Consider the following 15,507-nt stretch of genomic DNA (forward strand, 5'->3'; position numbering starts at 1 on the left):
ACACCTCCTCCCACCCACCCTCCTGCAAAGATTCCATCCCCTATTCCCAATTCCTCTGCCTCAACCGCATCTGCTCCCACGATGAGGCATTCCACTCCCGCACATCCCAGATGTCCAAGTTCTTCAAGGACCGCAACTTTCCCCCCACAGTGATCGAGAACGCCCTTGACCGTGTCTCCCGCATTTCCCGCAACACATCTCCCACACCCCGCCCCCGCCACAACCGCCCAAAGAGGATCCCCCTTGTTCTCACACACCACTCCACCAACCTCCAGATACAACGCATCATCCTCTGACACTTCCGCCATCTACAATCCGACCCCACCAGCCAAGACATTTTTCCATCCCCACCCTTGTCTGCTTTCCGGAGAGACCACTATCTCCGTGACTCCCTTGTTCGCTCCACACTGCCCTCCAACCCCACCACACCCGGCACCTTCCCCTGCGACTGCAGGAAATGCTACACTTGCCCCCACACCTCCTCCCTCACCCCTATCCCAGGCCCCAAGATGACTTTCCACATTAAGCAGAGGTTCACCTGCACATCTGCCAACGTGGTATACTGCATCCATTGTACCCGGTGTGGCTTCCTCTACATTGGGGAAACCAAGCGGAGGCTTGGGGATCGCTTTGCAGAACACCTCCACTCGGTTCGCAATAAACAACCGCACCTCCCAGTCGCAAACCATTTCCACTCCCCCTCCCATTCGTTAGATGACATGTCCATCACGGGCCTCCTGCAGTGCCACAATGATGCCACCCGAAGGTTGCAGGAACAGCAACTCATATTCCGCTTGGGAACCCTGCAGCTCAATGGTATCAATGTGGACTTCACCAGCTTCAAAATCTCCCCTTCCCCCACCGCATCCCAAAACCAGCCCAGTTCGTCCCCTCCCCCCACTGCACCACACAACCAGCCCAGCTCTTCCCCTCCACCCACTGCATCCCAAAACCAGCCCAGCCTGTCTCTGCCTCCCTAACCTGTTCTTCCTCTCACCCATCCCTTCCTCCCACCCCAAGCCACACCTCCATCTCCTACCTACTAAACTCATCCCACCTCCTTGACCTGTCCGTCTTCCCTGGACTGACCTATCCCCTCCCTACCTCCCCACCTATACTCTCCTCTCCACCTATCTTCTGTTCTCTCCATCTCTGGTCCACCTCCCCCTCTCTCCCTATTTATTCCAGTTCCCTCACCCCATCCCCCTCTCTGATGAAGGGTCTAGGCCCGAAACGTCAGCTTTTGTGCTCCTGAGATGCTGCTGGGCCTGCTGTGTTCATCCAGCCTCACATTTTATTATCTCAGATTTGCACATTTAGGTTTAAAATGGAAGGCTATCACGCGCAGTCAAAGAAGAAAGAACAAACAATGAGACATTAAGAAATGAGCCAATGGCCTAATTTTCTGCAGATCACTACAAGTGCAAAGATGGAGCTGCTGACCTACTGTCCATCTGCCTTTTCAGATGCTCTTTAGAGCCAGGTCTAGGGAGATTAGTTTTAAAATCAGGACTTGTTTCCTTTTTTTGGATAAGGACTTTAAGATCAGGAACTTTTCTTTTTTCTTTTGGTTACGTTTCTATCGTTTCTTCGCTTTTTAAAAAAAATTCTGGTTTTGTCTTTTGTTTTTTAGATGGTGCTGTGGAATGGCGACATTGTACACTTTTTACTGTTCTCCTGTATTTGGACTTGAGCACGCATGTCAATAAAATCTCATTCAAATTCAAATTAAAGAGCCCGTGACACTATTTGAAGAGCTCTAAGTGTTTTACTGGCCTCATTGTTACAGTTCAGCCCTTGTTCAACATCATCAAAAATGGATTAACTCTCAAAAAAGGCTCTGTGACAGCTTACATTTATCCCACTTCAAAGACACAACATGTCAGTCAGGATCAACAATGAAAAAGACAGATTAAAGCTTGGTCTGTAACATTCCTTCAGCAGGAGTTGTACTTAAAGGAATAACTTGTCTTTTCTCTTTTCAGAAACTGTGCGTTTTCTTAATTATCACTGTCAAAGCTAGTATTTATTGTTCATCCCTAATTGCTTTGAGAAGATAATGGCAGGTCATCCTCTTGAACTACTGGGAGTTTGAGTGAGCTAAGCAGTTTTTAGGAAAATCAGAGGGTAGTTAAGAATAAGCTTCATTCATATGGGTTTGAAGTCACCCAGAGGCCACAACAGGAATGCACACAGATTTTCTTACCTGAAGAAAATCAGTGAATTTCGATGCTTGAATTTTTAAGACAGGTTTTTTTTTGCTCTACTCTAGCACTTCCTGTTTTTAATTTTGTTGTAAGTTTCCAATATATGCCTTACTTTTTGTTCCTTTCTCCGTTTCCATTGCATTGGAAGTACTTTGAAAATTTGAGAAATGTAGAAACAAAATCCTTACTTTATTCTTGCCAGCACCTGTTAACTCCTTACTAGCTGTCCAACGATAATAGTAACTGGCAATTCCAGGACACCACACAAATAAACTCTCTTGAGACATTTCATAAAGAGTTACTGAGCCATGGAGATACTGTGTGGGTTGGCTACTTGAAGGATATTTAATTTATTGCACCGAGCAAGGGGAATCTGATGTAAATCAGTAAGGTGGGGGAAATGGGAGACAAGGATCTATTGTGGGTCAGGGTTGTGGTACGACACTTTTGAACACGTTGGAGTTAATGGACAGTGTGAGATGGAAGATCAGCATTGAAAGGTGAAGACTGCGGGGAGAGGCCTAGGAGCTACAGACCTGGGAGTCTGATATTGGTGGTGGGTAAGTTGTTGGAGGTGATTCTGAAAGGTAGGGTTTCCATGCATTTTGAGAGGCAAGGACTGGTTAGGGACAGTTAGCATGGTTTTGTGCAAGGGAAATCCTGTCCCACAAACACGATTGAGTTTTTTTGAGTAAGTAACCAAAAATATTGAGGCCAGGCCAGTAGATGTTGTTTATATGAACTTTAGTAAAGCCTTTGACTAGGTTCTGCATGGTAGACTAATTAGTAAAGTTAGATCACATGAGGTTCAGGGTGAGCTCACCATTGAATGCAGAATTGGCTTAACAGCAGGAGACAGAGTGATGGTGGAGAGTTGTTTTTTGGGCTGCAGGCCTGTAAATGGTGGCGTTCTGCGGGGATTGGTAGTGAGTCCACTATTGTTTTTCATTTATATAAATAATTTGGATGAGTATATAGAAGGCATGGTTAGTAAGCTTGCAGATGACACCAAAATTGGTGATATGGTGGACAGTAAATAAGGTTATCTAAGATTACGAAGAGATCTTGATCAATAGGGTCAATGGAGTGAGGAGTGGCAGTTTAATTTGGATAAATTTAAGGTATTGCATTTTAATAAAACATACAAGGACAGGACTAATACAATTAATGAATGGTAGGGCCCTGGGTGGTGTTGTAGAACAGAGGCCTAGGGGTTCAGGTATATAATTCATTGAAATTTGCATCACATGTAGACAGGGTGATTAAGAAGACATTTAGCACACCTGCCTCCGATGCCTAGATCGTTGACTAGAGACATTGGAATATCATGTTGAGGTTGTGCAGGATATCAGTGAAGCTTCTTCTGGAGCACTGTGTGCAGTTCTGGTTGCCCTACCATAGGAAGGATGTTATTAAATTGAAGAGGATTTAGAAAAGATTTACCAGGATATTTCCAGGAATGGAGGGGTTGAATTATTAAAATAGGCTGGATTGGCTGGGACTATTTTCACTGGAGCATAGGAGGTTGAGGGTTGACCTTAGAGGTTTATAAAATCATGAAGGGTATAGATAAAACGAACAGTAAGAGTCTTTTCCCTGGGATGGAGGAGTTCAAAACTAGAAGGCATAATTTTTTTTAAGGTGAGTGGAGCAAGTGTTAAAAAGGAAATGAGGGACAACATTTTTATACAGAGCGTGGTTCATGCGTGGAATGAACTGCCAGAGAAAGTGATGAATGCAGGTACAATTACAACTGGTAAAAGACATTTGGATAAATTCATGAATAGAAAAGGTTTGGAGGGATATGGGTCAAACATGGGCAAGCGGGACTAGTTTAGTTTGGGAGGATGGATTTTCCTCTCAAACACTACTGTAAGTGTCTCAACGTTAAGAGGATTGTAAAACCAAAAGAAACGTGGATGCTAAGGAAGGGTCACTGGACCCAAAATGTTAACTCTGCTTTTTCCTCACAGATGCTGCCAGACCTGCTGAGCTTTTCCAGCATAATGTAATGTGAGGTTGGATGAACACAGCAGGCCCACCAGCATCTCAGGAGCACAAAAGCTGACGTTTCGGGCCTAGACCCTTCATCAGAGAGGGGGATGGGGTGAGGGTTCTGGAATAAATAGGAAGAGAGGGGGAGGCGGACCGAAGATGGAGGGAAAAGAAGATAGGTGGAGAGGAGAGTATAGGTGGGGAGGTAGGGAGGGCATAGGTCAGTCCAGGGAAGACGGACAGGTCAAGGAGGTGGGATGAGGTTAGTAGGTAGGAGATGGAGGTGCGGCTTGGGGTGGGAGGAAGGGATGGGTGAGAGGAAGAACAGGTTAGGGAGGCAGAGACAGGTTGGACTGGTTTTGGGATGCACTGGGTGGAGGGGAAGAGCTGGGCTGGTTGTGTGGTGCCGTGGGGGGAGCATGGTCATCATGGACTAGTTGAACTGAAGGGTCTGTTTCAATGCTATTTGAGTCGGAGCAAAAGATTTCAGCACTGGGTGAGCTGAGCTGTGGATGGAGGCAGAAGACAGTGGAATGGTGTAAGTAAGTAGGCCAAGTCAGTCTGGCAAACAAAAGTAATCAAAAAAATCCAATTAAAATAGTGGAGAGCTATACCTGAATATCAGTGCACTTGCAGAAGGTAACCACAGGCAATGTTCCTATGAACACAGCATCTCCAAAAGGTAAAGAAAGAGCATGCTAAGTAAGGGTTAACCCTCCTGGGATTCTGAAGGAATATATAGAATAATGAAAGGCCTGGATAGAGTGAATGTGGAGAAGATGTTCCATTATTAGGGGAGACTAGGACTCAAGGCACAGACAGAGTGAAGGGATGACCCTTTAGAGCTGAGATGAGCAGGAATTTCTTCAGCCAGAGAGTAGTGAATCTGTGGAACTCATTGCTGGAAAGGCTGTGGAGGCCAAGTCAGTCAGTGTATTTAAGACAAAGATAGATAGGTTCTTCATTAGTAAGAGGATCAAAGGTTACAGAGGGAATGAGGTTGAGAAACATATTAGCCATGATCGAATGGTGGAGCAGAATCGATGACTGAATGCACTAGTTTTACTCCCATATTTTAGGATCATATGTTTCATTTACACTGACAAACTCAACAATGAAAACATAAAAGAGCAAGCCATGCAGCTCAATATCAGCAGGGACACATTAGAGAAGGTGTAGCTGTCAGCATTTAAAATGATGCAGAAAATTGAAGAAGATTGCAGGCAGATAATGCACCATGCTCACATTCAAAAAAGCTAGAACTGGCTCAGTGAAAGAAACTGCCCCTGAAACATGTATGTATTGCTTTTCACTAATACCTTCAATAGAAAAGAAAAATAGTCATTAAAACTTTAGCAGCATCCTACAGAGCTGCTGCCACCTTTTTTCATGCATTCACAAGGATTGGACATTGCTGGCTAGGTCATTATTTATTGTATATCCTATTTCTTTTTGAGAAGGTGATAGTGACCTGCCTTCGATTCCTCCCACTTCCTACAGACTAAGGGGGTGGCCATGGGCACCCGCATGGGCCCCAGCTATGCCAGCCTCTTTGTAGGTTACATGGAAGAGTCCCTCTTCCGCACCTACACAGGCCACAAACCCCACCTCTTCCTCCGGTACACTGATGACTGTATCGACGCCGTCTCTTGCTCCCCAGAGGAGCTCGAACAGTTCATCCACTTCACCAATACCTTCCACCCCAACCTTCAGTTCACCTGGGCCATCTCCAGCACATCCCTCACCTTCCTGGACCTCTCAGTCTCCATCTCAGGCAACCAGCTTGTAACTGATGTCCATTTCAAGCCCACCGACTCCCACAGCTACCTAGAATACACCTCCTCCCACCTACCCTCCTGCAAAAATTCCATCCCCTATTCCCAATTCCTCCGCCTCCGCTGCATCTGCTCCCACAATGAGGCATTCCACTCCCGCACATCCCAGATGTCCAAGTTCTTCAAGGACCGCAACTTTCCCCCCACAGTGGTCGAGTATGCCCTTGACCGCGTCTCCCGCATTTCCCGCAACACATCCCTCACACCCTACCCCTGCCACAACCGCCCAAAGAGGATCCCCCTCGTTCTCACACACCACCCCACCAACCTCCAGATACAACGCATCATCTTCCGACACTTCCGCCATCTACAATCCGACCCCATCACCCAAGACATTTTTCCATCCCCACCCTTGTCTGCTTTCCGGAGAGACCACTATCTCCGTGACTCCCTTGCTCGCTCCACACAGCCCTCCAACCCCACCACACCCGGCACCTTCCCCTGTGACTGCAGGAAATGCTACACTTGCCCCCACACCTCCTCCCTCACCCCTATCCCAGGCCCGAAGATGACTTTCCACATTAAGCAGAGGTTCACCTGCACATCTGCCAATGTGGTATACTGCATCCACTGTACCCGGTGTGGCTTCCCCTACATTGGGGAAACCAAGCGGAGGCTTGGGGACCGCTTTGCAGAACACCTCCACTCGGTTCGCAATAAACAACTGCACCTCCCAGTCGCAAACCATTTCCACTCCCCCTCCCATTCTTTAGATGATATGTCCATCATGGGCCTCCTGCAGTGCCACAATGATGCCACCCGAAGGTTGCAGGAACAGCAACTCATATTCTGCTTGGGAACCCTGCAGCCCAATGGTATCAATGTGGACTTCACCAGCTTCAAAATCTTCCCTTCCCCCACCGCATCCCTAAACCAGCCCAGTTCGTCCCCTCCCCCCACTGCACCACACAACCAGCGCAGCTCTTCCCCTCCACCCACTGCATCCCAAAACCAGTCCAACCTGTCTCTGCCTCCCTAACCTGTTCTTCCTCTCACCCATCCCTTCCTCCCACCCCAAGCCCCACCTCCATCTCCTAACTACTAACCTCATCCCACCTCCTTGACCTGTCCGTCTTCCCTGGACTGACCTATGCCCTCCCTACCTCCCCACCTATACTCTCCTCTCCACCTATCTTCTTTTCTCTCCATCTTCGGTCCGCCTCCCCCTCTCTTCCTATTTATTCCAGAACCCTCACCCCATCCCCCTCTCTGATGAAGGGTCTAGGCCCGAAACGTCAGCTTTTGTGCTCCTGAGATGCTGGTGGGCCTGCTGTGTTCATCCAACCTCACATTACATTATGCTGGAAAAGCTCAGCAGGTCTGGCAGCATCTGTGAGGAATAAGCAGAGTTAACATTTTGGGTCCAGTGACCCTTCCTTAGCATCCACGTTTCTTTTGGTTTTACAATCCTCTTAACGTTGAGACACTTACAGTAGTGTTTGAGAGGAAAATCCAGGATTTTGATCCAGTGACAGTGAAAGAATGACAATATAGTTCCAAGTCAGGACGCTGCATGGTTTGGAAGAGAACTTGCAGGTGATGGTGCTCCCATGTATTTGCTAGCCATGTCCTTCTAGGTGGTAGAGGTTGCAAGTTTCGAAGGTATTACCAAAGAAGCCTTGATTTGTTTCCAGGCATCTTATCTTGGTACAACTGTTGACGTGTGCACGCATGGTGGTTTGAGTAAACGTTGAAAATTTTACATGGAGTGCCAATCAAGCAGCTTTCTTTTATCCTCAACGGTTTTAAGCTTCTTGGGTGTTATTGGAGATGCATTCATCCAAGCAAGTGAAGAGTATTGCATCATACCCCTTACTTGGGCCTTGTAGGTGATAGAGTCAGGACGTGAGTTGTTTCCTGGAGAACCCTAGCCTCTGACCATTCCCTTGGAGCCATAATTTTTTGATATGGTTGGTCCAGTTCTATCTCTCATCATTGAGAACCACCAAGACATTGACGGTGGAGAATTCAGCAATAGTAATGCCATTGAATGTCAAGACAGAATGGTTGAATTCCCTGTTTTTGGAGCTGGTCATTGCCTGCCACTTGTATGTGAATGTTGTTTGGGTCTTGCTGCATTTGAATACAGACTGCTTCAGTACCTAGGGAATCAGGAATGGTGTTGAATATTCCAATGATTAGATAAAGCATAAAGGGCTGGAAAATCCCAGACACCATCACTGGTCCATCCTTATTTCAGGTTGTGTAACACTTGAAATATGCACAGTCAACTATGGGCTTGGAAAGAAGGACAAAATATCAAGCCAGGTTCTTCTCTCAATAACTATCTTGTGAAGTGAACTGGAGATCAGAGTGTACATGGGTTGACAGCAGTAAGCTTCACAAGAAAGGTGGGTACCTGGCTGAGATAACAGATGTTAGCCCTCTGTAGAACCACAGCCCTGCAGGAGTGTATGTACCAGGGAGAAAAATGAGAGCGTTTTCAAAAGATCAAAACAACAACTTAACTTTACTCTCTTCACTTTTGTTCTGAAGAGCCTGAAGTAGGCACTGTATATTTACAGTAAGGTTTAATACTGGTTTTCAAGCTACATTGTTCAAACAGGAAGTCTATTTTAAATTTGGGATGAGGGGGAGGGGAATAATATTGGAACAGGAGACAGAGAAACTCTTATTCTTTATTTCTACAGCTGCAATTTCTGAATGAGAAATTTCTGTAAGAAGAAAATCATGTCTTTAAATATCAGTTCATTTTGACACCTGCAGCCTCTTGGGCAGGAAATGATCAGCAATCACTTCCTTAGATCCAACTGCCTGGATTTCTGGGCTATTCCTGGAGCAATACAAAAAAAAGTTGGCTCTCTGTTATCTTACTCAGCACATTGTAAATAAGATTCTCATTTACTACTGGAACGTGTTGGCTATTGAGGAGGGTTGGCTAGACTGGATCTGTTTTCACTGGAACACAAGAGGTTGAAGAATGACTTGACAGAAGTTTTTAAGGTTGCGAATGGCATGGATAGATTGGAAACTATGACACTTTTTCCTATGTCCAGGGACTGCCCGAAAAAAGGCCCACTGCTCACTAAGCCTATTAACATGCCGCTATTGCTCTAAAGTCAGTTACAAGTCATGAGTTTGGAGTTACAGGGGCCATTAGGGTGGGCAGAGAGACAAAGGTTGTTTTGGATGACATTTTAGACCGTGAAGGGTGTGTGTTGCCATGGACAGGAATGAGGACTGGGTGGTTTACAGGTGAGGTGGCTGTGAAGGGTGAGGGTTAAATGGTCTAACTATTTTTATTACAAATATAATGAAGATCTGGAGGACTATTTTGAATGATCCACTTTAAAATCCTGTTGAAGACTGTGTTGCTGTATAAAGGAGGAATGTGGTCGGTGGTGTGAACAAAGAAAAATGCAGCACAAGAACAGGCCCTTCGGCCCTCCAAGCCTGCGCCGACAAGTTTAGCCCTTCCATACTAAAACCAATCTTCATTTAGAGGGTCCGTATCCCCCTATTTCCTGCCTAGTCATTTATTCATCCAGGTGCTTCTTGAATGCTGCTTTTGTGCCTGCTCCCATCACCACCTCTGGCAGCGCATTCCAGGCACTCACTGGAAAAACTTGCCTCGCACATCTGTTTTTTTTAAACCAGCACCCCCAACCCCCCAACCCCACCCTTTCCCCCGTCCCCAATACTGCACCTTGAACCTGCGTCCCCTCGTAATTGACCCCATGCCCTGGGAAAAAGCCTCATACTTTCCACTCTATCCATACCGATCACAACCTTAACTTCTATCAGGTCACCTCTCAACCTCCTGCATTCCAGTGAAAACAAATCCAGTCTAACCAACCCTTCGTCATAGCTAAAATCCCCCAGACCAGGCAACACCCTGGTTAAACTTTTCTGTACCCTCTCCAAAGCATCTATATCTTTTTGGTAGTGTGGTGACCGGAATTGTAAACAACCGGGGATGGGATACCGGGTTTTGCCCCAGAAATACCTTTGCTGCACTCCAGCCCCCCCAAACTGTGTCTTATTTTGAACAAAGTCTTCTCTTTGGGAATTAGTGTCCTAGACTCTAAGGTGGCCTCAAATCAGCCACTCAATGGTCTGATCCAACTAGCTGCTGATACTCTGCCAGGCATCTGAGAGGTCATGGAAGTGGCAGCTCTTGATGGAGCAGCAAATTTTTCTGCACTACCCAGGCATCTGTACTGCGATATATATAACAGCACAGAACAAAATGAGGCAAACATAAAAAATGAGTTTGGATCCCAAGGGAGCCTGTACAACTTCAGTAAAAGCACATTAACCATGCAAAGATACAAACAATCAAGAAAAGGCAAGGTCTGAAACGCAGTTGGAGTCATATTTCAAAATTTATAACCCAGTCTCAAATTCTGAAGTTATTAAAATGGCTGTTGATTTTGACATGCTGTTGTTTCAACTACCAGCCCTTAGTCAAAGCTGAATTGAACCTTTTCATTTATGCAACTAACAGTCCAACATCTGGAAATATTTTACTCGCAACCCAGTCATCTAACAGCACGTGTACCCAACCCCTTGTAGGCTGATGTTATTCAGTGTGGACAAGTTTCGACCAGCTGTCTCAAGTATCTGCAAATCTGTTATCTATTTGCCAACCTATTTCAGTGTTCATTGTCACATTAGGGCATGGAGCAGCTACAATTGACACATCTGTCTCAAAGCTTTAATCTTAAATTACATTCAACATTTGTCTTCAGTCTCTCTTGAAGATATTGAGTTAACTTCCTTGGATGCCTGAAGGGTATCTTGTGACAGTTCAGTGCCACAGGGATCTGAGATCTACTCTAGTGACAGTCCTCTATATTTCACCAGATTTATCAACTGTCTTGGATTGTCTTGAGGTTTAACTCAGTGTGGCCCAAGAACAAAATCAGGACTGTCTAAGCCTGGAATGATTTCGTGCCACACTGTGATCCACATACTTGAAATGAGCATTAAACAAGCCAAGAACTCACAAACATAAAACAATCTTTTAAATACCACAAAAGCATCAGTGTAGTACCTGGCTCTGTTTTTTTTCCAGAAAATGAATCCTTAATGTTGATAAAACTGAAATTGTGATAGCAATATGTAAAAGAAGTCAACAAGTAAGCTCACAGGCACTAAATGACAAATGTGCAATGGGTTAACCTGTCCAACATTGAGCAGAGATAGTAGCAACTGCAGATGCTGGAGAATCTGAGATAACACGGTATAGAGCTGGATAAACACAGCAGACCAAGCAGCATCAGAGGAGCAGGAAAGCTCACGTTTCAGGCCTAGACCCTTCTTCAGAAATGGGGGAGGGGAAGAGGGTTCTGAAATAAGTAGGGAGAGATGGGGAGGCAGATAAAAGATGGATAGAGGAGAAGATAGGTGGAGAGGAGACAGACCGGTCAGAGAGGTGGGGATGGAGCCAGTAAAGGTGAGTGTAGGTGGGGTGTTAGGGAGGACGGACAGGTTAAGGGGGTGGGATGAGGTTGGGGGTAGGAGATGGGGGTGGGGTTTGAGTAGCTGGGAGGAAGGACAGGTTAAGGAGGGGGGTCAAGCTACGCTGGTTTTGGGATGCGGCACGGGGAGGGGAAATTTTGAAGTTTGTGAAATCCACATTGATACCATTGGGCTGCAGGGTTCCCAAGCGGAATATGAGGTGCTGTTTCTGCAACCTTCGGGTGGCACTGTTGTGGCACTGCAGGAGGCCCAGGATAGACATGTCGTCTGAGGAATGGGAGGGGGAGTTGAAATGGTTCGTGACTGGGAGGTGCAGTTGTTTAGTGAGAACCGAGCGTAGGTGTTCTGCAAAGCGGAGGGGGACTGCTTTGCAGAACACCTATGCTAAGTTCTCACTAAACAACTGCACCTCCCAGTCACAAATCATTTCAACTCCCCCCCTCCCATTCCTCAGACGACATGTCCATCCTCCTGCAGTGCCACAACAGTGCCACCCGAAGGTTGCAGAAACAGCACCTCACATTCCGCTTGGGAACCCTGCAGCCCAATAGTATCAACGTGGACTTCACAAGCTTCAAAATCTCCCCTCCCCCCACCTCATCCCAAAACCAGCCCAGCTTGTCCCCACCTCCCTAACCTATCCTTCCTCCCACCTGTCCCCTCAATCCCCACCCCCACTTCCTACCTACTAACCTCACCCCGCCTCCTTGACCTGTCCGTGCTCCCTGGACTGACCCATCCTCTCCCTCACTCCCCACCTACACTCACCTTTACTGGCTCCATCCCCATCTCTTTGCCCTATCTGTCTCCTCTCCACCTATCTTCTCCTCTATCCATCTTCTATCTGCCTCCTCCTCTCTCCCTGTTTGTTTCAGCGCCCTCTTCCCCTCCCCCATTTCTGAAGAAGTGTCTAGGCCTGAAACATGAGCCTTCCTACTCCTCTGATGCTGCTTGGCCTGCTGTGTTCATCCAACGTAGAGCACTCAAATGTCAGTATCTCATGGAGAAGTATCACAGCTTTGAGTATTTATAAGCGTGTGTGGTCTGCGTACTTATAAAATATTTGATTGCACATTTCTACGCTCATGTTGTGCCTTAATGAAATATAGTCGTCTGCACTCCAATACTTACAAAGGGCCATGAAAACCTTTGTTGCAGATGCATTCTCCAGTGGCAAAATGGCATAGTCCATTAATACAATCTGTGCAGACCGAGTTACAGTTCTCACCATAGGTACCATTTTGACATTTTACGTCACACCTATTACATAAAAGAAGAAAACATTTTTGAAACAAGGGACTACAATAACTAATGTCCCAGCCAGGACAGAAGATCACATCAGCAACCGGACAATGTATAATTACCAAAATTATTACAAACAAAATCAGAAATTGCTGGAGCAAGTCAACAGCATCTACAGAGAAAGAAAACAGTTAATGTTTTGAGTCCAGAGACTTGCTTCAGAAATGACTCCTTTAATAATTGTCTGATTGCCATTGAAAATCGTCAGTCAGACTTTCAGTGTGAAACATTCGCATGTGCTAGAAGCTGCATTTACTAACATACCAGTCCTATTTAATGTAGGAAATGTAGAGGGCTGTTGTAGGCTGCAGCGGGACATTGACAGGATGCAGAGATGGGCTGAGAGGTGGCAGATGGAGTTCAACCTGGATAAATGCGAGGTGATGCATTTTGGAAGGTCGAATTTGAAAGCTGAGTACAGGATTAAGGATAGGATTCTTGGCAGCGTGGAGGAACAGAGGGATCTTGGTGTGCAGATACATAGATCCCTTAAAATGGCCACCCAAGTGGACAGGGTTGTTAAGAAAGCATATGGTGTTTTGGCTTTCATTAACAGGGGGATTGAGTTTAAGAGTCGTGAGATCTTGTTGCAGCTCTATAAAACTTTGGTTAGACCGCACTTAGAATACTGCGTCCAGTTCTGGGCGCCCTATTATAGGAAAGATGTGGATGCTTTGGAGAGGGTTCAGAGGAGGTTTACCAGGATGCTGCCTGGACTGGAGGGCTTATCTTATGAAGAGAGGTTGACTGAGCTCGGTCTCTTTTCATTGGAGAAAAGGAGGAGGAGAGGGGACCTAATTGAGGTATACAAGATAATGAGAGGCATAGATAGAGTTGATAGCCAGAGACTATTTCCCAGGGCAGAAATGGCTAGCACGAGGGGTCATAGTTTTAAGCTGGTTGGTGGAAAGTATCGAGGGGATGTCAGAGGCAGGTTCTTTACGCAGAGAGTTGTGAGAGCATGGATTGCGTTGCCAGCAGCAGTTGTGGAAGCAAGGTCATTGGGGTCATTTAAGAGACTGCTGGACATGTATATGGTCACAGAAATTTGAGGGTGCATACATGAGGATCAATGGTCGGCACAACATTGTGGGCTGAAGGGCCTGTTCTGTTCTGTGCTGTACTGTTCTATGTTCTATGTTCTATGAATGCATTATATTGTTTTCCACGTAAAAAAGGGATCATGGGTACTTCTTCAACTTCTTGTCTCCTTTCAGCAATGTTTACATTTGGTGCTACCAAACAAATATATTTATACCTTTCTCATAGCCTTTTGAGTTTATGCAGCAAAGATAGTCAAGTAATGAAGAGCAGAATATTTTATGATTTTATACATAGTTTGTTCATAAGTTAGATAAGTTCAGTTGATAGGCATGCTACAATTGGACACAGGGCACTTGTAGAGAGGGGAAATTAGTGAAGGTCTCCCATTTGTAATCACTATCCAATGGTCCTTGTGTATATAGATCCCATGAAGGACCATCCTAGAATAGCATGGTGGATACTCACTGTTTTGATTCAATCTTGAAGAATGGTTAACTGTACATTGCACCGGTGCCATGAAACCAGCAAACAGTAAAGACCTCCAGGATAAACAAAAGTGGTGAGGAAACCAGTGGAACTTAAGGTTTGCTCAAAAATTTTAGCTTGCTAAAATAATGAACCACCAAAGCAAATCCTTACCGAGTTCCAATCCAACCAGGATTACAGTGCAGGCATTTCCCATTGATATGGTTACAAGCATGTCCATCTTTGCACTGGGGACATTGCTCTCCACATCCTTCCCCATAGAATCCGGCAGCACAGATCTTATCACACCTGGTTCCATTCCAACCAGGTTCACAGGCTAAACATCGACCATCGGCAATCATACAGGGCTGAAGATTCTTACATCGGCCACACCTAAGGTTACAAAATAGGAACATACTCAGATTTGTTAGATAAGAACAGGTTTTGGCATTTACATGGCCTAGAAATGACCATTTGTGTCTTCAATAGATAAGCGCTTCAATGCTTTTTGGCATTTCCTAATCTGCTATTTTAGCATGGACACCGGCCAGTTTCTGAATTTTTAAATTGGTTGAAACAATTGCTAAAATAGTAATTACTAGGCTTCGATTTGCAGCCTTTTTTTCCTTCCATGTAGGAAACCTGTCAGCATTTCCTGTTACCACCAATAGGAAGGACTATGCTGTGAAGTGGAGCTGTACCCTGTACTTTCACTTTTCAGTCTGTCAGACCATGTTGTTTTACCACCTTGGGGGTGGGGGGGGTCGAATTATTTTAATTCACGCATCTGGCATGAGTCAATGTATTCCTTACAAAATGAAACTGAGTTTAAATCATCAAAACATGTTAAGATTTGGTTGAATGCAATCTGTAAATTAAACAATGTTGCCACAGTTCTCTGTCTGCTACGGCATCCAATGGTCATTCACACTGCTACCTGTTATGACATTGGATTGCTGCATTATTTAGAGCAAAGTAAGAACCCGAGTCCTTAGGGACAACTTTATGCTTTCAGATCCCATCAGAGAGGCAAAGTTTGCACCTTGGAATACTGCAGTCTTATCTGGCTCAAGTGTAGGTTCCCGAATCTTAGGTTGAGAATTGAGTTTGTAGCTAACCTGCATCATCAAGTGGTTCATCCTGGAGACATCTCACATCCAAAGACATCACACTGGCCAGCCCTCAACGGAGGCAAATGAGTCACTGATCAATGT

At 45.5% G+C, this 15,507-nt stretch overlaps 1 protein-coding gene across 3 annotated transcripts in view; it reads right to left on the reverse strand.

Moving 5' to 3' along the window:
* Window positions 1-15,507, reverse strand: part of scarf2 (scavenger receptor class F, member 2) — an 81,433-nt gene that overhangs the window by 31,815 nt on the left and 34,111 nt on the right. For all 3 annotated transcript variants that reach the window (XM_048556553.1, XM_048556552.2, XM_048556551.1), the window contains exons 6-7: window positions 14,468-14,686; window positions 12,614-12,742 (exon numbers count right to left, since the gene is read on the reverse strand). In XM_048556553.1, the coding sequence (XP_048412510.1) occupies window positions 12,614-12,742; window positions 14,468-14,686 (348 nt within the window). The remainder of the gene's footprint in view (window positions 1-12,613; window positions 12,743-14,467; window positions 14,687-15,507) is intronic.

The sequence above is a fragment of the Stegostoma tigrinum genome, chromosome 26, assembly GCF_030684315.1.
Source record: "Stegostoma tigrinum isolate sSteTig4 chromosome 26, sSteTig4.hap1, whole genome shotgun sequence".
Taxonomy (NCBI): domain Eukaryota; kingdom Metazoa; phylum Chordata; class Chondrichthyes; order Orectolobiformes; family Stegostomatidae; genus Stegostoma; species Stegostoma tigrinum.